The sequence below is a fragment of the Equus przewalskii genome, chromosome 2 (assembly GCF_037783145.1).
Source record: "Equus przewalskii isolate Varuska chromosome 2, EquPr2, whole genome shotgun sequence".
NCBI lineage: Eukaryota > Metazoa > Chordata > Mammalia > Perissodactyla > Equidae > Equus > Equus przewalskii.
In genome coordinates, this window is record NC_091832.1 from 29,087,103 (window position 1) to 29,114,853 (window position 27,751).

Here is a 27,751-nt window from a genome sequence, read left to right on the forward strand (position 1 = left end):
AATGAGGGGTGGAGTAGGGGATGGTGGTGATGGAAAGCAATGGAAAACTGAGGAGTCTGTTAAATGTTTTATTTTGTAATCAAAATAGGCAATACAAACCAGTTGACATAACAAAGATTCATATAAATAACTGCTTATAAACTTTATGAGGAAAAATACCCGTGAGCATGGTGGCTGGGCTCCCAACTCGGGTGGAGACCAACCAGGCAGCTCTGCTTTTAGGACGCAGGAGCCCAGAGGCTGAGGGGATGGCTGGGTGGGGCTGTTGTGAATGGAAGGAATAAGTCACTCCATAAATAAAACACAAACTTTAAAAACACTTAATAAGGAGTCTCATTCAGGCCTAGGAGTGAGGTCCAGGATGCTGCCCTGATAGCCCAAAGCTTAGCAAGAATTGAGTAGTGGCTGACTCTGGGCTTCCCCATCCCCACACAGCCCAGCTTGGCCTGGTTCCAGATCCAGAGGAGGCCTGCAGTCACCCCAACAACCAGATACAAACAATTGTGAGATGCTCCCCAATCGAGGAAGCAAGAGAAACCAGAAAGCAGAGGGTCCACAGGCCCGAAGAAACAAACAACGCCCTCCTGCACTGATAACACTAAAAGCTGTACCTTAAAGCCAGCCCGTACTGGGTACTCTGAACTCTCAAAGAGCCCAGAGCAGGAAAGGGAAAGGACCTCCATCTCCAAACACAAGAGAGGCACAAATGAGAGGGCTGGGCGCCGGCCCGAGCCCAAGGGGAGGGGTTGAGCAGCTTGACAGATGCCCTGTGGTATTCTGGGGGAAAATCTTGCCCAAACCCAGAACCATAGAGAAGACTTCGCACTCAAAGCCCAAGAAAAGGGCTACATGGACGGCCTGAGAACAAAGGCAAAGGGGCTGTGTTAACCACATGGCTAGGGTCCTAAGGGGACAGGGCACCTGGAGAGTGGGGTTTCCTGTGATAGACTTGATAGTACAGATGAAGGAGCCCTGGCTATAACCCCCAGGCCTCCCATTCTAGTGAGTGCTTTGCTAATGAACAGATCACCCTGAGGCGTCTATGAGAACAAGAGCCCTGAGGAAGCAGCAGTGAAACTGGGCCTAAGAAAACCCAGAAAGCCAGCTCAGCTCCCAGGCAGGCTGGCATATGGGGCCTTAGAATTCTCAAATGGCCACTGTTACTGGTACTCAGCCTTTCCAGGCCCCTCTAATGAACTCTGGGCATCAGCAGGACCAAGGCATGGAGTGGGAATGAATGTGGATCCATCCCAGAGGATGGAGAAGGGATGTGAGCAGCCTGTTTGCCTTTGACGTCTGCCTGGAGCTGGGAACAGTCTGTGAGGACTTATCAGTCGACCTGCAAAAGTTAATTAGTAACTCCCCCTCAAAGGGTAAATCAAGATGAGAGAACAAATGCAACCCAACAAGGCAAAGCCAGTGTGGAGCAGGGCAGGCACAGTTCCCTAATCAGCCCTTGGCCCCAGATGCAGGCTCTTACCTCCCCTTCACCTCCTCTCTGGGAACAGCAGCAGACAGGAGGCAGGAGATTGTCAGGGCAGGACCTGCCCGACTGGGCTCTCAGCAAACCAGATCCTCCCTGAAGGAATACAGCCTATCCCACCCCCAGCATTCCTCACTGTGTGACACAGTTTTCTCCCATGTCCTGTGCATATCTGTCTGACATGGTGGTCCTTAAGTCCTCGATGTCACGGCGCAGCTGTTGAACCTCTTCTAGTTTCCTCCTGATCACATCCGGCTTCTGCAAATCTAGCTGAGTCCCTGGGTGCTGTGCAGCTGGGGAGGAGAGTATTGAGAGAATGTTAGTAAGTGTGCTAGGAGACGCTTTCACATGGAGGGGGCAGTATGGATAGGCAGTACCCTGGGGCCCATGATCTTGGGATATGACACTTTTAAAAAAGCAGCTGGGGACAGTGGGCTGAAAACTTGCTGCCTAAGAGCCACTTTTTGTTTGTTCTGCACCCAGGTACCCCTCAAGGATGCCTGTTTCCAAAACAGATTTACTGAACATCCTTCGCAAAACACATGAACTCCAAAGAGGGCAGTGGCCAGGCCTACACAGCTCTGTTCACACGTTACCCTAAAGACGGGAGAGTTGGATGGGGGTGAGAAGAGAATGAAAACCACTCTCTCCTGGGTCCTGCAGTGGCCTGAGGACTCACAGTGAATGCCCAGGAGTAGGGAGAGATTGGGATCACGGCCCTGGGCCCTCTGGGTCACAATGCTACAGACTGCCTGCAGATCTTGAAGGCAACTGGATAACTCCTGATGCAGCTCAAATGCCAGCTGGGCAGTATCTGGTGAAGATGGAGACCCTAGTTGGGCCTGGCGTAGGTGTTCCTGGAGTGTCAGATTCTTCTCAATCAGGTCCTGGTTCTGCACTGAAAGCTGAATAGACAGACAAGCACATTAACCCAGCCCCAGGGAAAGACCGACTATCTGTGCATGAGTGTGTATATATGTATATATGTGTGTATGGTGGGGAGGCTATGAGTCACAGGCGACGTTCCCCGCCCACCCCCAACAATATCAGGCCTAGTCTCTCCTGCAGGTAGGTTGGGCCCTCAGGGCTCCAGCACTGGAGAGGAAACCATTCCCCAGCAGACTGAGTCATCAGCCTTCAGGTTTCTGTTCAGGAACCAGAGAAGATACTCCCGCCCCTCAGAACTCTATCTGAAGCCAGTCCCTCAGCCAACTCTGTTAGCCAGGCTATTAGAGAAGGCTTAACGTGAACCATGAAATCTGAGGAGACACTGGTTTCAATCTCTCCTTGCCACCCGGACAAAAGTGGCCACCAGCCAGCCTGATCAGAGTGTATCAGACAGATAAAGGGGGCAAGAAAGACAACATGACAGGTAGTGGCCACTAGACAGGGGGCTGGAGAAGCTGGGGACCTGGAAAACACAGAGCTGGAATGTATCCTGCCTTTTCAAAGCCTCCCCTCAGTGGAGTTACTACATAGACCAGCTATTCATGTACATCTGTCTCTTTCCTTCCCACCTCTCCCTGAACAGCTTAACCCACTCTCCTTCCCTCCCTTCCTCTATTCTCTTTTAAAGACACTGAAGAGAGTTCCTCCTCCAGTCCCAGCCCTTTACACCCACTCTGGGCCATGTGACAGTCCTAGCTCTGGGAGACTCCTTCCTAGGGACTTGGCCAGCGAACTTGGTTGCCCCCTGCTGACAGCTCTGTTTACTCCATGAGGACAACCAAACCCTCAGTCTTCTTGAACCGCTCCTCCCCAACCATACAAATGTGTGGCTGCAGGAACACAAGAGGAGAGAGAATGACTTTCCACATCCAAAGAGCACTCCTGGGTAATTATGGCCACTCTAAGACAGGCTTAGGACCTTTAATACAAAGGATGGTACAATGTTGCTTCTGATTCCTCTGCCAAAAAAAGCTCAGCAGGGACCTCTCAACTGTGGGGGTTCTTGTGGGAGCAGGGATGGGGAGGGTACACAGAGAAATCAGGTTTGTGGAGGCAGTACCAAGAAGCCTAGTTCATGTTACTCACCTCTTTCACAGCTGTGCGCAGCTGCTGCAGGGCTGTCTCCCTCCGCTGGGCCTCCTCCTTCAGGGCCTGGCTTGTTCCTTCTTCTTGAGCCACTTCCTGCTCTAGGCTCTGAATCCCACATCAAGCAGTGGTGGGAGAACACACCAGGGGTGACAAGTCTGGTTCAGACCATATCACCTCTGGCCTGGATTACATAGTAAAGCCCCAGCCTATGCAAACACTGATGCTAAGAGATTATCGTAGAACAGCCCTGATCTGTGACTTTCCACTGAAACCCTCCTATAGCCCCTGACCATGTTCCAAATAGAGGCCAGCTCTTCAGCAGAGCATTCCAGGCCAGTCTGGCCCCTACCTACTTTTCTAGCCATATCTCTTTTTACCCTCCACACAGCTTCCACTCCAACCACACAGCATTACTGACTGGCTGTTATCCCTGAGGGCTCCAGCTCCAATGCTGTTGCTCACTCCTCTTCCCCTTTGCTCAGCCTCCTCTTCTGTTCTGCCTGTCACCAAGGAAACCTTCAAGGCCCACCTTAGCCTTCCTTAATCTGCAAATCAGATCCAATTAATCTTGCCCTGCTACTTCTAGCCCCATCATAGCTCATGAGTACATTTGTTGACTGGCACACGATTCCTCCCTCCACCAGACCATAACTTTCTCGAGGGCAGGGAACATGCCACTCAGTTGAGTTCAATATTTATTAAGCACTTACTTTGACAGGCACTGAGGATACTGAAAAGAATACCAAACAGTCCCTGTCTTTGAGGAGCTCACGGCTAAGTGCCTTGACAACACTGTGTAGAGTGTGTGTGTATGTGCGTGTAGGGGTAGTCAGGGTCAGGGAGCAGGAGGTATTTATGTTTATTATCTCCTGTCTCTCACTCTATTCATTCCAATTTCCTCCCAATTCTGAAACTGACTTGAACCAATAAAGTATGAAAAAAATGTCTGCATTTCCCCATTTTGTATAAATAAAAAATGTAACTGCCAAGGAGAACATCTCATCACCATGAAATGCCCAAGGCAACCATGTTGAATCCACCTAATTCCAGTAAATTCATGACACTCTAATTTGTCTAAGAAGTCTTTCATGGGTAAACGTACCATTTAAAATGCTGCACTTTTTCAACTTTCGTGGAACCTCAGGGTTCCAGGAAATCTACTTTGAGCTCCAGTAAAAAGTCTTAAAAACTTGGGATTCTAAATGGGTATATAAAACACTCACTAGGCTTGACTATCTCCTTACAGGACTTGAAACAGGTGAGAACCGAACAGCCAGAGCCAGACCCACAAAATGGCAAAGGCAGGACTTCAGCTGTCAGTTGCTACTCAGAGTGAGGGCATCTCACCTATTTTGGTGTGAAAATCTCTTTTAGAATCCAAAGAGAACCTAAGTGAACCTACTTTACCTAGAATTTCTCGGAGAACTCAATTAGGGACACTCCCACTCCGGCCTAAAATAGAAACCAGGAGTCATCTTTGATTTTTCCTTATTCTTCAACTCCCTTCACTTTGTTAGTCACTGATTCCTCTCAATTTTACCTCCTAAGATTCACTTCCATCTATCCCCTCACATCTCCTCCTTGTTATGCTGCCTTATGCCAGGTTCCTTCATCATCTCACTAGGATTTCTGCAATCGTCCACTAGCCTCCAGCCTTGCCTCACTCCAAGTGCGAATCTTCTTCCACAAGCAAGTCTGAGTTGCAAACCTGACCACATCACACCCCAATGAAATGCTATAGTAGATTCTCATCACTTCCCTAAAGAATACAAGCTACATTAGTTGAAGAAACAAAGCCTCCCATAGCCTAGTTCTCCATTCACCACCTTACTCCAACAAAAACTGCTTGCGGCTCCAGATTCAAACCCTGTTTCATGCCTCCATGTTCCCACCCGTGCTGTTCCTTCTATCTAGAACTCCAAAACCATCCTATCTAGCTCCTCTTCTTTGCCTGGCTGGCTCCTCCCCCTCCTTCAAGGCTCATAATCTCCAGAAACCCTTCCTTGACCCTGACTCCCACTGACTCTTCCATGCTCTCTCAGGGTAACATGGACACTGCTCTCACAGTATGGTGCTGAAAGCCCTTCCCAACAAGACTGTAGGCTAAAAGCACTGATCAGGTCTCATTCTTGTTGTACTCCTAACACCAAGAAAATTGCATGGCAGATAATAAAGTGTTGGCTGAATTCTAGAGATTTCATCACTAAAGTTCTGCCCACCATGTCCCAGGACTCCAAATCACCTGTACTTGTGAACGCAATTGATCCATCTTCTGCTGTTGCTTCTCCACAATCTGAAAGGCAAAGTCACCAAGAAGGGCTGTAAGCATAGGCTGATGGTAAAGCCATAGGGCAAGACGCTGCGCTAGGATCAGTGGTCTGGCTATTAGCCCCACTGGCTACAGACAGTCAATAGAGACCAGGGTGAAGGCAAGTTAGCTCTACCTACAGAACTATAACTCAAATTCCCTATCCTGGCTAACTAGCTTCACACTCTTGTGCTCCAGTCACAAAGAGTTAAACAGGAATGCAGTGTGGACCCAATGACCACTACTGGGGTGGAAGGGCAGAGACCCTCACCCTGATGACTGTAGGCCAGCAGAATCAGCTTTATATACAGCCACTGTACATTCTGGTTCTTTAGTAAACAACATGACTAAAAATTCACTTTAATGAAGTCTGCTCTATCCAGGGCTGCGATGGTTGTTGTTACTTATAGCTTTGGTCACAGTGACTGTCCTAGAAGAGAAGCTAAACAGGCCCAGTTTCCTGTCCTTTGAGACCTTGGGTATTCTCTGAACCATTTCTGGGTCTTCATTTTTGCCAGCCTGTGATCAGTCTCACCAGCAGGTCCTTGCTCCTTCTCCTCTGCTGAATTAGGGCCAGCTCACCTGCCCAATGCAAGAGGTTCTTACATGGGGTCTGAGCCATGAAGGAAGTGTACCAAGCTTCAGTACACCATTCTGGAGCATCTAGTCTGGATGTTCAGAGGCATGTTCCCCCTTAACTTTGCTTGCCTGTCATAAGGATGAATATCTAAAATGCAAACTTATTGTGCAGGGGTTACTTCTCAGAAAAGAGAAAAAAACTCTGGGTAGCAGACCCTAGGTGGCCCAGGGCCAGAAATTCATGATTCCTTCCCAATATACAATCTTCTCTTTCCTCTTAGCCTACCCCATTACAGCCTGGACACCTTCAGTCACCTTTCGGAGCGAATTGCATTCCTTCTGCCAGGACTCCATTTCTACTTTTGGACCTTCTCCCTGTTGGGCTGGACCTTCTCCACTGGCCTCCTCCGCACTCTGCTTATCTTGCAGGCTGAAAGACAGTGGTCTCTTTAAGAACTCTGAAGTCAGAGAAATGTGGCTTTGACTCCTGATTCTGCTAGTTACTGAATGTTTTGGGGCAAGAGACTCAGGCCCTTCCATGTCATGGCTGGGGATAATGTCTTAGCTCATGCCACACAGAAGGTGCTCAGTGTATGTGAGTGTCCTTCGCTAGAGACCAGTATCTATATGATGTGCCACCAAGTCTCTACCTGCCCAAAGCTCTTTTATTCTGTTTTGATATTTAAAAATAAACATTCATCACATGTATTTAGATTATAAAAGCCATACATGTATATTGTAGAAATTTTGGAAAACAGAAAAAAATCTCCTTTTTTCTTGGCACATACAGTCTGGGGCAAAGTCAACTTTGTCCCCTAACCTGACTTCTGACTCCAACCAACAGTCTCCTCCAACGGATCTCCACAATCACTTTCATCATGGCCGATCTGCTCAGAATAAACAACAGGGTCACTATGGTTGAACACGGGATCAGAAATCCAATCCATCCCATTAGAAACTGGATTTGGTCCAAGTGGCTGTTGAAACAGCCATTATATTTTCAGAAACTGCTATTAATATGGAGGAGGCTCCCAAGACACCCTGAGAGTACATTATGGCATCTTGTTTTGTTCTCAGAACCTATCATGACAATGGAGAGCAATCCCTAGGGCTGAGGAGAAAAAGATGCTCCTGGCAGCCTTTAGCTTACAAGTTTTGAAATGTGGATAACCCCTAGACCTCAGCACCAGAATCTACTTTTGCAAATATACAGATAACTCATCTCCCAGTTTATAAAGTGCTTCTGTTCATTCAACACATACATACTCAAGGATTATTATCCAGTAATATATTATGCCAGGTACTGGGTTGGATCCTTCCAAAGGATACAATGAGAAACCCCCACTGCACCACTACACAGCCCCACAATCCATCTCAAGGACATATTCCTGCTCATAAGCAGCTTTTCTATTACTCACAATCCTGAGAAAACGAAGCTCAGAGAAGTAAAGTGATTTGCCTTGGGTCACATAAGTAGCGAGTAGGGTAGCCAGGACCAAACCTACCTATCCACCCTTTCCCTCAATCCCACAGGGGTATTTACCTAAGTCTAATGGAGGAGAATTCTGCTTCTCTCTGTCTCAGGCTTTCCAGTTGAACCTCCTTCTCTCTGCAGGCTGCTTGCGTCTCCTCCAGCAAACTCTCCAGCTCAGTCACTCTCTCCTGCAGCTCTGTGCTCTTCAACTCAGAATCCTTAAGCTGAGAGACAGGATCCCATGCTTAGGTCAACAAGCCAAAGAAGACTTTGTCTGGGTATCTCAAAGAATTTGCAGTCCAGTTGCAAATTTGACAGATGTGAGTCTATACATGACTCCTTTGGGATTTTCCTTTCAGGAAGTCACAGGGTAACTGCATACAGCACAGGCTGAGAAAGTCCCCCTGCTTGGCCATTCCCTGCTTGCCCCAGGTATGCCCAGACATTGCTGCTACCTGCTGGCTCTGCTTTTGATGGTCTTCCAGGGTGGGGAGGTCAGCCAGGTAACGCTCCAAGGTCTCAATACGCTGCTGCTTCTCCCGGTTCTGCTCTGATTCCTTTTGACATTTCTTTTTCAAATTATTGATATGTTTATCACGACCCTTGACCTAGGCAAAGAAATGTCAAGAATCTGTCTTCATTGACTCCTCTAGAATCCTAAACATCAACTTTTTTTGAAGTGACCACTGTCTTTGCCTTTAGGACTGTAAGTGTTATTCTACTGCAATGAAGGTAGGAAGCTGATCAAAATGTGCCATTTGACATCAGAGCATCAACTGCAAAGTTAACACACCTGAACTTTCCAATCAATGGCAAGGAAAAAGGGCAGTTTTTAAAAATTGGCAGCATTTCTGTATAACATAAATTTGTCAGGTCTTTGTCCCAGGTTCCTGAGAGGTAACTTCTAAACTCTTAGAATTTCCCAAATAATAGAAAAGGAGTGTCTTTGTCATTCATAGTGGGCCAGAGCCCACCATGAATGCATTTCTGCTAGTGAGATGACTCAGATTGGGGGCTGGTCACTAGAAAGACCAATGGAGTTGAGCGCAACTTTCAGTGAGGAGGGGAGGAAGGCAGGAGATTGAGTTCAGTCATGCCTACATAACAAAACCCCAATAAAAACAACACTGAAGCTCAGTGGAGCTTCGTGGTTGGTGAACACATGCATGTGCTAGTAGGGTGACATGCCCTGATTCCACAGGAAGGCACAGAGGCTCTGCTTTTAGGACCTTCCCAGACCTCACCCTATGTGTCTCTTCATTTGGCTTGTCTTGATTTGTATCCTTCATAATAAAACTGAAAGCCTAAGTATAGCACTTTCCTGAGTTCTGAGTTGTTCTGGTAAATTATTGAACTTCGTGGTGTCATGAGAACCCATGGATTTGTAGCCAAGGATGGTGGGCTGGGGAACCTAGAACTTGCAGCTGGCATCTGAAATAACTGCAGTCTTATTGGGCACTGTGCCTTTAAACCTGTTCAGTCTGACACTAACCCTGGGTGGTGTGCATCAGAACTGAATTGCAGAAGTACATACAACTTCTCTATAGACATACAACCAGTCTGGTCCATTCTGATTAAATAGGTAATACATTCTTCCCTGAATACCACACATGATATAAAGCTAAGTAATCATCTGGAAGGGCTAACGAGACTGTAAACTCCTTGAGAGGAGAGTTTGTGTCCATTTTGCTCATTATCATCTTCCCAACACACAGCATAATGCTTGGCACAGAGCAGGCATTCAATCAAAATTTGCTGAATGGAGACTTTTTCTTCACTATTATGGCCTTTTCTTTAGCTTATGAACAAGGAAGCTGGAGGAAGCAAGAGAAAGCAGAGAAAAAGTAAGGTAGATCTACTGATGCCAAAGAGGAGGCACAGGCCTAATTTAATCCAAAGATAAGATAGTACTAAGAGAGATCCCTGAAAATCACCCAAAAGCTTTACCCCAGGTACAATCTGTCCCCTTCAAGCTCTGAACCAGTGATTCTCACATTTTAATATGCATCAGAATCACTCGGGAAGCTTAGTGAAAATGCTGATAACCAACTTTCAATTAAAAAGATGGTGGACTGACCACAGATGTTTATTTTTTCTTCTTTCCAAAATATTTCTAAAATGATAGGAAAGAAATAAGTGTTAATCTAAAAAAGTCAACAGAGAGGAGACAAAAAGTATACAAAAGATTTCAAGGTGTTTTCAGAAGACAAAAGTGGACAGGGAATAAATGACTTGGAGCAGAGGAATTATAATCCACAGTGAACGTTACAGACAATTTGAAAAACGATGTGCCCTTCACTATCCCCAAGAATCTCTGCACTTGAAGCACCAGGTACCTCTGAAGCAATTATCAGCTATAGACCTGAAAAACAGGGAGACTTACTAGACGTCTATATGCAAGTTAGCTGGATACTAGCCTCACCCTAGGTTCCCCCAACAGGACAATGCAGATTTATTCTCTGGAGAAATAAAATGAGAGAGATACCAGACTCAGGGATATGCGTCATAGCAAAGAGAGAGAGCAAAGCACTAGGTTGAAAATAAGTATAAGTAAAAATCTAAGTACAGAACTGTGGGACTCTAAGCTTAATCTTGTCAGTGTTGGGAACCTAAAGGCCAAAAGCATTCTTTCCCCTAGCCTTCCCACCAGGCAGCAGACTGAAGATTCTTTTCTAGAGAGGGTAAGATAAGACATTTAGATACTGATATTTGAAGGTCCCCAAGTGAAAGGACAGTCTAAGTCTGATCAGCTTTCAGTGAAGTCTACCAGGCAACTACCACGAACCCAGAGTTTCCACTCAGCTTTTAAATACTTTGTTCTTTTTTTTTTTTAAGATTTTATTTTTTCCTTTTTCTCCCCAAAGCGCCCCCGGTACATAGTTGTCTATTTTAGTTGTGGGTCCTTCTAGTTGTGGCATGTGGGACGCCACCTCAGCATGGCTTGATGAGTGGCGCCATGTCCATGCCCAGGATCTGAACCGGTGAACTCTGGGCTGCTGAAGCGGAGCAGGCGAACTTAACCACTTGGCCATGGGGCCAGCCCCTAAATACTTCATTCTTAAATAGGAGTGCCCGTTCATTCAGGGATCACCAAGACTCTAACATGAAAGATACCAAAACAAAATAAAAAGCACCTGAAGGAAACAAGAAACAATACTACAAGCAGATGTAGACATCCCAAAAGGTAAAGTCAGTATCATCAGAGAGAGAAGATACTGCATTAGTGAAACAAAAAGAGCAAGGAAAGAATACTATTCTGAAACATAGGGGTATATATCAGGAGAAAGAGAAGAGTTGAGGATGGATACTTTTGTGGAGTGGGGCTGTACACAGAACTAATTTTTATTATAAACATGTTGGTATTTAATTATTCACCTCAGATACATGTATTATTTTGATTAAAAGTTTCTTTTTTAACAAGCCTCTGTCTAAGTCGTTGTTATATTAGTGACACCAACAGCACCTGGGAGCTTGATAGAAATGCAGGCTCTCAGGCCCTCCCTCCTCCCATAACTGAATTTGGATCTGCATTTTTAACAAGATATCCAAATGTTTCTCAAGCACATTAAAGTTTAAGAAGCACTGCTCTAGTGATTTTGATGCAAGTGGTCCAGAACTAAACATTAGTACATTGGCCCCCCAAGAACATCTGCATTAGAGCAAGTGGTGAACAAAACCAAGATTTTAAATCAGCTCCTTCTATAATGACTAATCTCACCCTAAGGCATTTCTAAGAGTACTAGCAAAAATGTAACAACTTCCAAACTGGATGCACACATGGAATTCTTCTCTACCTTTTTAGGTAGAGTGAGGAGAAACCAGGCTGAATGATGTAAATCTATCACAGGTGTTCAAACATCTTGCAACAGTACCATCTGGTTTGACTGCTCAGGCTGGTTTTCTACCCAGGCCAGCTGGCAGCCCATCACAACCTGGGGCAGTGAGGGATTATAAACTTTCCCTGTCTGCAGTAGTTTTGTGGAGATGAAGCAGAATGGAGGAGTTCCATTTCTAGTAGATCAGTCCTGCATGAGAAGTCAATGTAGGGTCTCACCAATTGGCTCCTCCTGGTTCCAAGAAGGGGGCCAGAAAGAGTTTAGGGTTTGGTAGAAGGCGGCCGACTGCCAACTCCTTTGTGAATTAGAGAGCTATCAGCTCCTTAGCTCACCCTTTCTTCCTGTTTCTTCCCCTCCTCTGAATGCTTCTGCAACGCGACTTTGAGTGACTCTCTGATGAGCTGGACTTCAACTTCTGAAGCAGAGAGTTTCTTTTCAAGCTCGATCTTTTCTTTGCTCAAGGCTTCTGTCTTCTGTGCAAACTGCGCACGTAAGAAAGTGTTCTCTCGCTGCAATTCCTGCAGAAAGATTCTGGATATATAACTGTTCCTCACCCTTAGAGTCCCATGTACTTTACTTATCCCCAGCATACTTCGTGATCAAATATCACCTTTCTTAAAGAATTTCTTCAACCAGTGCTTCTTAAACTGCAGTCCTAGGATGCTTCAGCATCACCTGGGAATTTGTTAGAAATACAAATTCTTGAGCCCAACTCCCAGGCCCACTGAATCAGAAACTCTGGGGACGAGTCTCAATAATCTGTGTTTTAGCAAGCCCTCCAGGTGATTCTGATGCACACTCACATTTCAGAACCACTGCCTTAAAGCAATACCTGAGGAGCTGTAGTACAATGGAAGGAATACAGGACAAGACATCAGAAGACCTGGGCTCAAGGCTTGGTTCTCCTCCAATCATTCTCTATATGATCATCGGCAAGTTCTTCCTCTTTCTTGGGCCTCAATCAGTAAATCAGAGGACTGAATTAGATTTTATCTAAGGGCTCTTCTCACTCTAACACTGATTCTACAAGATGGAACACTGTCTTAAGAGGCCCACTAGCTGGCAAAGCCAGTACTATAACCTGTCTAATACTCATCACTGAAAAGTCCAAACTGCAGAAGCTTGGTCAACAAAGCAGGCTTCTTTTAGAGCAACTGACCTCAATGAAAATCTGGTTTCCTTCAGTTGCTCCTAGACATGGAAGAATAAACATGAGAATGGCTCTAAAAACTCCCCCATTACCTCTGCCTCTCCCTCCATTTGGCCAGGGCTGGTAATAGATTAAGACTTCTCAGAGTATCACCCAACTCTAGGACTTTACTAAGTACTTTGCTCTGCCTTCCTTTTCTCCCAAGAATGTCTTGACACCAAGGCATCTGGACTTCCACCTGATTCTACCTTCAAGACTTTTCTGCCCCTACAAGGGCAGAACAAGGGATACTTTACAATTAGAATGTTTACTCTTTGAGGATAAGGACACTTTACATCACTTAGTCCCTTTCCTATATCCTGGATACCTAAAAGTACCAAGCACAGGGAAGCTACTGAGTTATGACGAGGAGAATGCCATCCTGGCTGCCAATGCTTACCTGTAGCCTCAGCAAGCAGACATCTCCAAAGGGGGCAGGGTGGCCCAAAAGGGCATTGTGGACTTGTAGTTCACTCTCTCGTACTTTCTGCTCCAGCTGAGAGATGTGTTTCCTCTGCCTGCAAAAGCCAGTAGAATGAGGTCCAGGGTCCTGACACTAACTCACCTGCAATATGAGCCCCCACCTTCCTCAGATGGGTACAATCCATACCATATAAGCAAAGACTTTGGATTCTGGACAGTAGTGTTTTGCTGAAGGAAGAAGAAAGGGAAATGCTGAGGAGAAATGAGGAAAGACGAGCTGCAAAGAACCGGCTGCCCCTTCCAGGCACTACCCAGAGCCCCTGCAGATAGACACAACTGGCCTATCACATTAGTCAGTTACAGGACTAGGCAGCTTATGAACCTAGCTCTACCATGAGGCAAGGTGTGGGCCTAAACAAAGGGGGATGTGCAGCCCTAGGGAAACCTCATGGTTCCCTCAGTGGGGGTTGGGAGAGCAGGGGCTGGTACAATGGCACCCCTGGCCCTCTTACTTGTCAATGAGGAGCTCCTTTTCCTTCAGAAGGTGTTCATTACTGTTCAGGATGCTGATCCACTGTGCTGGTTCTAATGTGGACAGTGAAGGAGCAAAAGCAGCGGGATGATGGCAGATGGCTCCATTCTGGAGCTGAAAGACAAGGAGGCTCAGTGGGGCCCGATCTTGACTCATAGGCACCTGAAAACCTGAGCAATACCCAGTTGCGTCTGCAGTCAAGGCTCACTTTGGCTCAGCATGAGAAGGCCTAATGTTTATGAAATAATTTTAGCTCTGATGCATGACTGGAAAGAACCTGCCAGGAGATTTCTGCCAACTGGACACTCCCTGCTCAGAAAGGCTCTAGTTTCTAAGAAAAGGTCAGTTATCTTTCATTATCTGGCAACAGAGACAAACCAGGAGCTAAGATGTCCTTACCAACCAAGAAAGGAGAATATGCTCTTCTTCCTTCCCACTCTTAAGCAGCACAAGGACTTTTTTCTTAAATGCAAAAGTGGTACAGGAGAAAGAACACAGGAGTTCAAAGATGGTTTTTCAAACACTAGCTCTGGCACTTACCAGCTTTGTGACCCTGAACAGTTTACTTATTCTAAGAACCTGGTAAATTCCTACATTTAACTCATCAGAGTGCTATAAAGATTAAGTAAGATTTTGTATATGAGAGTACCTAGCCTAGTGACTGGTACACAAGTACACAATGAGTGTTAGTGTCCCACCTTTTTGAGTTTTCCCTTGTAACCCTCTACTTTGGAGAACCTATCTGCTGTTTAATTAGACCATGAACAGATTCTATGGCATTTTCATAAGGCTTCATTTCCAATCTACAAATATCTTCCCTCTTTCTTACAAATGTTTTCTTGAGAGTCAAAACTGATAGGACAATTCTAAGATATATACAGTTCTAAGACCTGCACAGAACCTGCAAAATCCAAGGAAGAAGGGCCCGTACCTGCATTTGCTCCATCTGTAAACGGATCAACTCCAGCTGCTGCCGACAAGTGCTGAGCTCACAAGATCGCTCACGGGGATGCCAAGGGTCAGGATTTGGCTGCCACACCTGAGAGGGTAGAGGGTTGGAGAGCCCAGGAGCAGGCTGGAGGCCCAAAGGGAGCACCCCACTGCTGCTAGGGTGTGGTCCATTCCGCTCACATACTGCCCCACTGCCTGGTGCCTTCTTGGTCTCAGGCAACACTTTGTATAACTCCTTGTTTGCGTCGGTTCTTGGGTTGTGGAAGTGGACTCGGTAGTGAGGATCTGTATAAAGTGTCTCCATCATTGCCGACTGATTGAGTGTAGACTCCACACTGGGAATATCAAACTTCCTCACTTCTTCTTCTCTTTCATGGCCCACTGCTGGAAACCAGGACTGCTCGATTCCATTGTCTCCGGCAGCACCACAAAGATACATAAAATCTCTAGACAAGCCTGCAGAACGTTTCATTGCACCGAGGTCTCCATTTCTTGTCATCCCCACACTTTCACTCAACCCTGACAAAGGGAGTTTAGAGGAAGAGGGTCCAGCAGGTGTAGAATTTGGCTTGGCAGGAGAGGTCCCCAAAGTAGAAGGCATCACATGGGCTGTTGGAATGGCTACGTGGCTTTTGATGGGCTGGAAAGACGGGCTGCTACTTGAGCTGCAAAAATCTGCGGACAGAACAGTCTTCCATAAGTCAAAATTGAAGCAGCAAGCTTTCTTGAGTTTGGCTGCTATGCCAGACGTTCTCTGCCTGTCCTGAGACCAGGCAGAGAGGGCACTATCATCACAAGTACCAGGCAGAAAGACATGGCAGCCTAATCGGGAGTTATGTGTTCTAGGATCTCGAATGCCATTCACAAGGTAAACCAAAAAAGGCAACACTGGCTTCACTTTTAACTTACACTTTGTCCTTTGTATTTGAATAAAAAATCTTGCCAGTTAACAAACGAAGCCGAAAACAACTTTAAAAAAATAATCACTTACTTAGGGGAAATGGATTAGGTCCTACTCTTCTGGGAGCTGGGCAACTCTAAACTATAATCCAATTTAGTAAAAATATCCTTCGCAAGGGCTGCCAGAATCCTCTGTGACCTCCAAAAGCTCCCCAGTGAAGGTGAGCAATGAATCTAAACTATCCAAAGAATAAGACGAACTGGATAGTGCTGCTCTGTATCCAGGGCAGGGAATACAGCATCTGAATCAGGATTCTGTTCTCTCTCCCACACTCCAGACCTGACTGCCTGGATATGTGAAGTTATTCTTAGTAACTCTCAGGTTTCATTCTAGCACAGTGAGCACTCTCAAGTGGGTACACACTAAAATCCTCTATCTTATATATTGCCTTCCACTTACCCCCTTATTTGTATCCAACTGCGATTTTTCACTTTTCCTTCAGACTGGATTTACCTTTCCTTTAGCTCCTGCCTAGTCTTGGGAGACAACTCTCTGATTAGCCCTGCCACAGAAGATTCACATTTCTACATATTTCCAACTTTCAAGTTGGAAGAGGACTACTCTGAAGAGGATGACAAGGTCACAGAACTAATGTGCCGGGGTGGTGGGCTGCAAACAAACAAGATAGGAACGTAAAGAAACACATCTGTTACCTTCAGCAGGCCGAAAACTGAGTAAGGGGACAATGAATATAAATGTCTTTTTTTTACAACTATATCCAGTACTCTTCCAAACCAAGTACATCTACCATGGAAAAGAGCTGACTACCAATTTCTTCCTCTTTTTTCTTTCCATCAACCAACATAGAACATACTCAGATAATGACAGATACTATAACCTTTCCCAGAATTATATAGATATAGATCAGCTACCATCTTCTCAAATGGGTTTGTAAGCACCTCTTTAAAAAAATGGGCAAGCCAAGTTATGCCTTATAATGTACGCAGAGTATCTAATTTCCTATACTTAGATGATCTTGGAGATATATAAAAGGTCATATGAAAAACAAAACAAAAAAACCCAGTAATTTCTGACAACATGCATCAGCCTCTCAGGACCAAGAAAAAGAACATTTCACAGTCAAAGGAAACAGTTTCTGATGTCCCACAACTTAAATATAGGACTGGTCAACAGGGTTAAGGTAGACTACTGGTGATGAAGACTTCCAAGACTAGTAAGCTCTCTATTTGAAATCTTTCAAAACGGCACCAAGGATCCCTGCCCCCAAAGTATAATTATGGAACAGAAGTCAGCAAGATTGTGGCATATGAAGGAGCTACTATGCTGAACTTAGTAACACCTCCTTCCATTCTCCATCCACAGCACCATTCTCTCTCAAGATTCACTGAATTCAGTTTTGAGCCCATAATCCCCAGAGCAGTAATGCCAAAACCAAAGCCAAGAAAAAAGGTATCAACTCACCCAGGAGAATATAGTTTTCCTAATTCTCTAGTGGGTGTGGTTCATCTATGGATGACAGAATAAAGTGAGGTCTTTGTCAGCATTTGTAACTTGTCTATTGGGTTCATCTATTTATATTAAGGAAACTATGTGTTTCTGACAAATTGCTATAAAATGTCAAGTTTAAACACCTTTACATCTGGTTTGTGTTTCAGAACATTGTGAAACAAAATAGCAACAGTCATTTTCAAAAGGGCCACTATATTTTATAATTTTCAAAGGCTTTCAAAATTTAGTGTTGAGATACATGATTTTTATTTAGAGAAGTCTACAATTCCCAAAAATCATTGGGGTTTTGGCACTTTAAGGACATATTTCTAAATCTCTCCTCTCCTCAACCATATCACCTGCCCCCTAACCTTGCCAAAAAACAACTCATTCTTTCTAGCAACCCTGCTTTCTTGGTAAGCAGTAGATTTAGCTATTGCTAAATCTTGATCGCTTCTGTTTACATCTCTTACTGGTTTATGGAGAAAGGGAGTATGAACTAAGCCAGTGACTACTTCAGTCCTTAGGAAAGAGGTGAAAGCCTTCTGAGCTCTCTGGTAACCACCTGACACCCCCGTGCCTTGAGAATCCAGGTAAAACAACTTAGCGAAGGGTGGAATCAAAAGCAAGCCTATTCAATTAAAGATGCACCAATAAACGACATTTACACCAGTCACAAGTGTTCTTGTCAACTGGGCTCCAAATAAACCAAGCTCGATTCATGAACAAAATGAGCAAAAATTAAAATTAAGACAGTGGTATATAACAAAGAAGGCAGAAAAGACATCTTGGATCCTTTAGCAAGAAACTTGTAGACAAATGGCTTTGGCCACTACATCAAGGCTACTACAATTTAAAAAGAATGCATTGCAAAGGAAATACATATATTTCCCCAAAGGAATAAAAAGCAGACAGAGTCACACATAATTCTATGTCAAACTTCGACAGAATTAAACATAGCCAGTCAATTCAATAGGGGGAAAAATCTAGACCATTGTTTGATTTTAAAAAGACTTATTTAGTCAAAATGAAAAAGGTCCCGTGACTGCACATGTAGACAAAACCTTAACAAGGCATAACTAAATTAACAGTAACACTTTTGATTACGCCACTTGTCCCTCGGGAGACCCAAATCTGATAACTAATTGTGTGACATTAGGCAGGTTACTTAACCCCTAAGGGAATTTTTGTTACTCACTAGCAAAAGGAACTGGATTAAGTGACTTTTAAAGTCCTATCTAGGGGCTGGCCTGGTGGCATAGTGGTTAAGTTCATACACTCCGCTTCAGCGGCCCGGGGTTGGCAGGTTCGGATGCTGGGCACAGACCTAGCACGGCTCGTCAGCCTATGCTGTGGCGGGCGTCCCATATAAAGTAGAGGAGGATTGGCACAGATGTTAGCTCAGCGACAATCTTTCTCACACAAAAAATAAATAAATAAAAAAATAAAGTCCTGTCTACCTCAAAATCTGATTCAATTCTACTCAACATATACTAAGCACTGTGCCCATATACACACAGCTATCAAACTATTAGAATTAAATGGCAGGTGTCTAGGAGTTAGTACTAGCAGACATGTTTTTTTTTTTCTTTTCATTCTTTTTTTCCCAAGCACTTCTATTCTTTTTGTTTTTAAACAGCTTTACTGAGATATAATTCACATATCATACAATTCACTCACTTGAAGTGTACAATGCAATGGTTTTCAATATATTCACAGAGTTGTGTAACCATCACTACAATCAATTTTAGAACATTCTCATCACCCTAAAAAGAAACCTCTTGCCCTTTAGCAGTCACGCTCCATTTCCCTTAACTTTCCTAGCCTTACGCAACAACTCTATCTACATTCTCTCTCTATACAGACTGGCCTCTTCTGGACATTTCATATAAGTGGAATCATACTATATGTGGTCTTCTGCGTCTGGCTTTTTTTTACTTAGCATAAATGTTCTTAAAGTTCATCCATTTTGTATAGCATGTATCAGTACTTCGTTTCTTTTTATTGCCAAATAATATTCTATCGTGTATATATACTACATTTTACTCATCCATTCATCAGTTGATAGACATCTGGATTGTTTCCATTTTGGGGGCTACTATGAACAACGCTGCTATGCTAAGTTTCTGTGTGGACATCTGTTTTCATTTCTCTTGGGTATGTACCTAGCAGTAGAATTGCTGAGTCATAAGGTAACTCCATGTTTAACCTTTTGAGGAACTGCCAAACTGCCTTCCAAAGCAACTGCAACATTTTATATTCCCACCAGCAATGTGTAAAGGTTCCAATTTCTCCACATTCTCACCAACACGTTACATCATCTTTTTGATTATAGCCATCCTAGTGGGTGTGACATCTGATAAAGTACTAAAGTGACTAGTTTTGCGACTTTTAATCAACTCATTTAATCACTTTGAAATTCAGCTTTTTCATCTGTAAAATGGAAATAAAATATTTCAGAGTTCTTAAAGGCATTAATGGAAAAATTCAGCACGAATCCATCATGAAGTATTTAATAAATAGTAATTAATTATTATCATTAGGTCCTCTGCCCTCTAGGAACTCACCATCTAAATGAAAAAACAAAATACTCTTGTAAAGTACTGCCTGGCAGTTATTACTTAATTTAGCTAAGTGCAAAAACAAGTAGCAGAAATAATAAAGATAAAAGACTGCAATAAGGAAGATCAGTAATGGGTGGAAGGGATGAGGAGTGTCTTGTCAGACTCTTCACTAGATCTTGAAAAATAAGACCAGCATAGCTGGGAGGGGCAAGAGGAGGTGGGAACAGCACAAATCGGCCCAGATTAAAGAAGGAAACAGCTGAGGCATAAAAAGAAAAATTCTGTACTTTCAGGGCATAGTAAGACAACAAACCTGGTGACAGTAAGAAATATGTTTGAGTGGGTGGGATAGGGCCAGATCACAGAAGAACTGAGGCCTCTGAACTTTATCCTCCAAATAATGGAAATAATCGAGGATTTGCAGGAAATAAAAACTATGAAATCAGGCTCTTAGAAAGATTAATCTGGCAGTAGAGGGGAAGACTTGAGGCCAAGAAATCTATTAGAAAGTTGTTTCAGATACAACAAACAGTAGGAATTGAGAGGTAGGGACCAGCAGTGAGAAGCATGGGGTAAGAAGGATCAAGCAGATTCCTTTACTGAATGGATTGATTTACAAATATTCCGGAAATGACAATACACCTGGAACACAATCTGAAAATGACACCACATACTGGTAATCAAGTAATTAATCTAAACTTACCCTCTGCAATGTCTGAGCATGATGTGCCAATGGCTGTGTCCCCACTGTCAGCTACACTGGAACAACGGCTGAAGCGGCTCCGAAAGGCCTCCGAGATAACTGGGGTCTGCCATTCTGTCCCCAGGGAACTGCCCTTCTGAATCACACTGGAACCTGCAACAAACGGCATTTCCCACCTTTAGTGTGAACCGGCTGATGTAACCCCACAAGACTGTTTAAAAAAAACCACTTAAATCTATGAGAGAATAGCAGCACCCTGCCCTTTTCTCTCTCCTGTGCCTATTTCAGCTACTCTAAGTTAGTTAATTGTACATGGAAATAGCATGAGAGGTGAGAATGTTCAAAGATAGAAATAAGACTTACCAAGAATCCAGGAATACTGGGACAGAAAACAGTAATATTTAATAGCAGCTACATTTTTTGAAACCTAGAAGCCACAGCACTTTATGAACATGATCTTATTTACTTACTACTGAAAAGTATTATCATCTATTTCACAGAGAATAGAACTGAGATTTGAACCCAGCTTGTTATGATTCAAACGTCTATACTCTTTCCCCTTACAGGGTTTCTCAACAAGTGCTTTTGGCATACTGGACATGCCAATTCTTCAATGTGTAGTCTATACATTGCAGGATGGTTTAGCATCCCTGGTCCCCATCCACTAAATGGCAGTAGCAGCCCTCACTCCATCCCACCATCACCGTGAAACCTGAAAATACCCCCTAGGATAAGAGGCAGTCCAATTCCCTGTTGAAAATCATTGCTTGACTGAACCAAGGTCATGAGCAGGGTGAATTCAGATCAAGGTGAGTCTTGAAAGCCAATCTGAAGAGTTTAAGACTTTATTTTGAGGGCAATGCAAAGAAATCACTAAAATTACTGAGCAGGTAATACAAAACAAGGCTGATGAGATTTATTTGACTTTATCAGCTTGCAGTTCAAGGGCTAGTAGGTAGGAAGTCTTCAATAAATACCTGATTTACTAACATACTAGCAAACATTTAAATTCAAATTATTTTTTAAAAAGCACTATGATTTTTCTAAATTGTAACTGATGATCCATGTAAACAAACAAAAAGGTAATGGCAGCTACTCATTCATTTAAAGTGTCAGAGTTTGCGTTGAAATTAGAAAAAATGTTCCACAGACTCTTTGATCTAGTGGGAAGCAAATGATATTTGAACATAAATCCCCTTATTCCCTTCTTCCAAATTTAGTGCTTCTCCCATCTTTTTAACCTCCTTTTTTCTACTTTTGCTCCTTTTTTTGCTAACCTTACTTCTGCTTTCTATTGAAGGCAACCTAACTTTCCCCAAGAACTCCTTTTATTGTGTGAGTCACAGTGGACTGCTTGATTTGAAAGAATCTATATACACAAAGTAATCTATAATAATCTTTAATAGAAGACATAGCCAACAATCAGAGCTTCTGATCAGCATAAGAGTAGCCAGTGTTACTATACTAAGTTAGTGTAATTCTAGCCAGAAGCAAAGAAATCTGACCTCTTGGTGAGTCTATATGGCGTTCTCTCTCTAGTCAGTGTACAATTTGCCAGGCCTTCTAAAATACTGAAAATTGATTGAGGGCCTCTGTTACCATGTTCTTGGCCTCCTACTGGAAACTACTCCGTTACTACTGCTAATCTTCCATTCTTCCATCTCTTTTCTATGCATCCACTCCGCACATCAATTCTAAAGAGATATTCGCTAGAATGAAAGCATGTTTTGGTATTATAGAGGCTTATGCTTATTTCAAAATTCAAGTTTGAAAGTGCAACTTTTTTGTGTTATATCACGTCCTATCAGCAGCATCTTTATCAAATATTAAGACCATTATTTAATGAGTGAGAGACTACTAAAGACAAAGCCATCAGAAAAGCAATGAGCTTTGTCAGGAATTGCTACATTCCAAAAACTTGCATTATACATATAATTGTCCTAAGAAATTGTACAATGCAGCCCTAAGACAATGCATGGCACCCAGCAGATGTTCAATAAATTATTTGCTGAATGAATCTTGAAGTGATTCAACAAACGCTTATCAAAGTGCCTGCTATATGCAAGGCAGTATGCCCAGGAGAATACAACAAATATCTACCAAACGTCTGCTGTAAGGCACTGTGGGATTCTAAAGTTAAATAAAGCATACCTCTGGTTGAATAAAATGTACCCTTTTCTTCACAAATACCCCAGAACTCAGAAAGTTATTTTTCTAAAACACTACTTTCTATTTGAATATACCATATCTACGTAATATGTCTATTGAGTGTGTATATAGTCATATGTAAATTTAATATATATACTTAATATAGCCACTTAATATATTACTGAGTTTTCAAAATCTTTTTAATCCATTCTAGAGATAAATTTCTGAGTCTCTAGTGACAACATAACTGAGACTGTTGGCATCCAAGAAGAATTCCAATCTTTGTGGGCTAGCAGATGACTGACCCACCCACAGGACTACAAAGACAACATAGAACACAATAATTTATGCTGTGTTTTTCTGATTTCAAATGGAACTATGTTCCCAAGTCATTCTGTTCCAATCTTTTATGTGTCCTCCCCTCCCAATCAATCATGTGGTCTTGTTGGAATCCATGTAGGACCAGAGAGTTGTTCTCTGGGAGAGACCTGTTTTTCTGTTCAACGTAGCCCCATGTTATTTTTGCGCCTTCAGTACCAGGATTTCAGTGAATGCTTGTTTGCTCAGTATTTCCTTTAAAGGATATTTCTGTTATGAAATAACAGAACAAAGGTCAGAATTTAACCCAGAAAATTTTGATTACTCACCTGGTGAAGTAGCATGAGAGATCCTCTCACTTGGATATTTCTCTTGCATGGCCATCAACACAGTTATCTGAGCCAACTATAGAAAGAAGGAATAATCAATTAGATCTCTCCACTATCTTTTAATTCCCTGTAACTCATTCCTATTCAACCGAAACTGTCAAAACGACACAGAGTATTCAAGTACTCTTCTATATGTTTTACTCCTAAGGATATTTTTTTTTTTATGCTTTCAAGAATCTTTTTTTTTTTTAATTGAGTTAATGATAGGTTACAATCTTGTGAAATTTCAGTTGTACATTAATGTTTGTCAGTCATGTTGTAGGTGCACCACTTCACCCTTTGTGCCCATCCCCCACCCCACCTTTCCCCTGGTATCCACTAAACTGTTCTTAGTCTAAGGATATTTTTTAAGGCAAAGCAACTCCCAATACTCATCCCTACTTCTCTTGCTAAAGCAAGGAAAGAAAACCTAGAATCAAATAGAGATTCCCAATACTGCTCCTCCATGGTCCTCGAACCCCTCTGATTGTTACAAAAATTAAAAATAACATTACTTTTAATTAACCAATTTTGCTATGGATCTTCTGAGCCATGGGAACAGGATGGGAGGGTAGGGTGGAGAAAGAACTAAATAACCAAACCAACAGTGAAGTAATATAGCTTCAACTATGATTAACATAAAAAGAACTCTCCAATTTCTCTAGTAATGAAAGTCAGTCATATGATGCATAAAGATGGACAGAATTCTTGGTCATAAGCAGAACCCCAATCCCCAGCTGGGAACATGAGGTTTTCTTCTCATTTCCACACTCCTTAAAACAATTATATTTACTCTAATGGTAGGTGCTGAGAGTTCAGCAGAAGTCTGATTACCACCTGTGTAAGCAAAAGCTTTAATTAACTGTAACTAATAGCATATAATAATAATATCTTATATTTGCAAAGTACTTGAGAGGCATTACAGGGAAGTGGTTGAGAGTATGGATTCTTGATCAGACAGCTTGGGTTTGAAGCCTGACTTAGCAATTTATTAGCTGTGTAACCTTGGGCAAATTTCTTAATATGTATCTCTGTGCTTCAGTTCCTTCATATAAAAATGAAGATAAATACAGAACCTAATTCATGCTAATTCATTTAAAATTAACTTACAACAGTGTCTGACACATATTAAGTACTCAATTAACGTTATTATTACTTGGCAGATTATGTCAATTAAAAGGGGCACAGTAAGGTCCCTGGAAGATAAAGTATGAATTTAGAAACAGAATTTGTAAGAGCCCCAAAAGAGTTTGGGACAAACTCTATCAATAGAACACAATTCTTAGAAGTGAAATTCAACTTTGGAGGGGGAAAAAAGGCTATATGGTACTATTTCTCTAATGTACTTTACTGACATCTATAGTTTTCTGTTAGTAACAACACCCCAAACTCTCACTAATTCACTGCATCTACAGTGGAAATAGTATGAAATCCTAGCTCTTCACATACCTTATTCAGTAAGAAAAGCTTCAATTTACAGCTAGTATCATTCAGTGTGTTAATGATGACACATAAGGATTAGATTACCTACCTATTAGTGACTATTAGTGATATGAAAATCCTTTTCTTTACCCTTTCTTAAAAGTGTAACAAAATGGTAGGCTCATTGGATTCTGAGACCTTTCCAAATTCAGATGAGTTGAAAACAGGATGACAAAAGAACTCTCAGTTAAACACAGAATTACCTTATTATGCTTATGACTCAGCAGTTCCACTCCTAGGTACATATTCAAGAGAAATAAAAACATAAGTCTACACAAAATCTTGTACAAGAATGTTGCATAGCAGCATTATTCGTAATAGACAAAAAGTACAAAGAACTCAAATGTCCATCAACTGATGAATAGATAAGTTAAATGTGGTATATCCATACGATGGAATATTATTGGGCAATAAAAAGGAATGCAGTATTGATACATGCTACAACATGGATGAACATTTAAAACATTATGCTAAGTGAAAGAAGCCAAACACAAAAGGCTACATATAATTCCATTTATATGAAATGTCCAGAAATGGCAAAGCCATTTAGATTAGGGATTGGAAGGAACTAAGAGGAGGCCAGTGGGGGAATGGCAAATGACTGCTAATTGATACAAGGCTTCTTTCCAGGGTGACCAAAATGTCCTCAGAACAGACAGTAGTGATGGCTGCACAACCTTGTGAATGTACTAAAACCACTGAACTGTATGCACATAAAACTGAATTTTATGGTATGTGAATTATATCTCAATTAAAAAAAAGAAATTCCACAAAAAGTAAAACAGTCAAGAATAAATAACTCCTACTTTTTTCCTACTAAGTTCAGAAGTAGATGGGCTACTGGGGAAATTTTTAGGACCATTTGTAGGAGACAGAGATTTCTTGAAATAAAAGTGAGAGAAATGAATGTACAAGAAACATAAACAACCAATTATACAGCCAAGAAAGACAGGAATGCATGGAGGCAGACAGAAAAAAAGCACCTAACATTGATGGTTTCTATCTTCAAAGCCCTTTAAACTAAAGAAATATTCATTCATTCAACAAATTTAACATGTATTCCGTTCTTACTAACCATCAAGCACTGTGCTACAAACACTTTACAGGTATCACGTCTTGTGTTTAATGCTCACATCAAACCTGCAGGGCAGTTACTATTACTGTCCTCATTTCATAGATGACAAAATAAAGGATTAGAGAGGTGAAACTCATAGAGCTAGGAAGGGGCTTCAAAGCCAGGACTGTGCTCTAATGCTATAGGAGTCCAGCCAGCATGCTTTCTGTGTGTGACAGAGAAATAAAGGAAGTTACTAAGGCACCACAAGTTGGAATTTCTGCCTCAGACATAGCCAGAGCTGCAACCCGAAAACAGTAGCAGGGACAGCTCATATAATTTCTTCATTTTGCCCTTGGTCACCACCCAGGCTCTATTTCGCAAATTGCTACCCAAGAATTAGATTTTGATTATACTCCCCTTGAAGAATTATAATCTTAGCGTGGAATGTCACACTCGGCAGCTGTTGAGAGAACCACATCAAGACAGGAGAGGATCTGAAGGAACCCACAGACAGCTAACACAGACACATCAAGAGTCTCACGCCATCACACTACTTTCATGGCCTTAATCACTCATTAAATCAGACCTAAAGAGAGAGAAGCCAAATCCTTGCCACAAAGTTGCCTTGACAGAGAACAAGTCCTGGAACATACATCACCACGAGACCTGCATAAGGCAGACGAGGCCTAACTAAGGGCAAGTGATGAGGCTCGGTTACCTTAATCATCCTTGTACCACCATTCATCCCCACCTAGCACACAGTAATCGGTTCATCAACCAAAATCTAACGCCCGCGTGCCTGTTTTCCTGGCTCTGTGCCCTGTGGTGGAAATACACTGGTGTAAAACACCAGCAGGGTTCGAATCGTCCCGGTTTACTGTGATGAAGTAGGTACTGAATACCCTCTATGGAACAACCAGGCTTTAACACAGTAAACTTTCGGGCCATCCAGAGCCCCAGTTCCTCCTTGTCTGGAGCAGGGCTCCTCAAGCTCAGCACTACCGACACTTTGGGTCAGGTGAGTCTTTGCTGTGGGGCCGTCCTGCACACTGCAGGATGTTTAGCAGCACCCCTGACTTCTACCCACGCGAGGCCGGGAGCAATCCCCGAGTTGCGATAACCCAAAACATCTCCGGACGCAGTCAAATGTCGCGTGGGGAGAAACACGGGGCTAGCTCAGAAACTCCAGCCGAGGGCCCTAACAGGGGCTCCGGTCTCCACCCGTCCTTCCTCGGGGGGCTCCCCGCGCTCCCGGGCTGCTCCGGGCCCTGGTCCGCGCCTTGTCCCTCTCCGCCCTACATGCGGGGCGAGACCGAGGAGGCGCCGCCGAGCGTCTGCTTTTCCCCCGGATCCAGCGCTCCACCAGGGCAGGGACCGTGCTTCCCGCCGGCCCCTGGCGCCCGGCACAGGCCTCCCCTTCACACACGTCCAGCAACCGCTGAGGAGTGAGGGTCGGAAGGAAAAGCAAGGCAGTGAGGGCGGGAGGCGACCGAGACACGAGCGGGCGTGCAGGGAGCATTATTTCAGGAAGCCCACACCGTGAGACCGAGGGGGCACGGCTGCGTCGCTCTGCGCATGCGCTTCGCTCTCTCGTCGCTCCCTCCCCCCACGCCCCCCCGAGATAGGTCGTGAGCGCCTGAGGCTCCTGCAAGGCTCCCCAAGGGGGGCAGGGTCTGTCAGTCCGACGGGGTACCCCGAGGCAAGGAGGACTTACGTGGGCATGAAAGCGGGCGGCGAAATGCCTCACTCAGACACACCGACTGCGACCTCCACGTTGGCCCCGAGCGGCGATTTCGTCGCTCAGCTCGCCTAACGGCCGTTACACGCCCTCCAGGCCGCGCGCCTCGCAGCGCGCGCCGCCCAGGCCCCGCCCCTTTCTGCCCGCCTGC

The 27,751-nt window shown here is 43.5% G+C and overlaps 1 protein-coding gene across 8 annotated transcripts; it reads right to left on the bottom strand.

The window, feature by feature from the left end:
* Positions 1–54: 54 nt before the first annotated feature.
* Positions 55–27,751, bottom strand: CEP85 (centrosomal protein 85). 8 transcript variants are annotated; one of them, XM_070597321.1, is made up of 16 exons: positions 27,176–27,396; positions 26,581–26,682; positions 25,009–25,040; positions 23,285–23,360; positions 20,490–20,642; positions 14,793–15,487; positions 13,842–13,975; positions 13,307–13,424; positions 12,050–12,235; positions 8,337–8,489; positions 7,951–8,105; positions 6,723–6,837; positions 5,763–5,813; positions 3,518–3,625; positions 2,163–2,388; positions 55–1,776 (listed from the first exon to the last, which is right to left on the bottom strand). In XM_070597321.1, exons 4-16 carry the CDS (start codon positions 23,337–23,339, stop codon positions 1,616–1,618), a joined length of 2,310 nt encoding a protein of 769 aa, XP_070453422.1. In that variant the 5' UTR covers positions 23,340–23,360; positions 25,009–25,040; positions 26,581–26,682; positions 27,176–27,396; the 3' UTR covers positions 55–1,615. The 8 variants fall into 8 exon arrangements, with proteins under 8 accessions (XP_070453422.1, XP_008527255.1, XP_070453404.1 ...); XM_008529033.2 differs by lacking the exons at positions 25,009–25,040; positions 26,581–26,682; positions 27,176–27,396 and adding an exon at positions 27,577–27,751; XM_070597303.1 differs by having other exon boundaries at positions 25,009–27,409.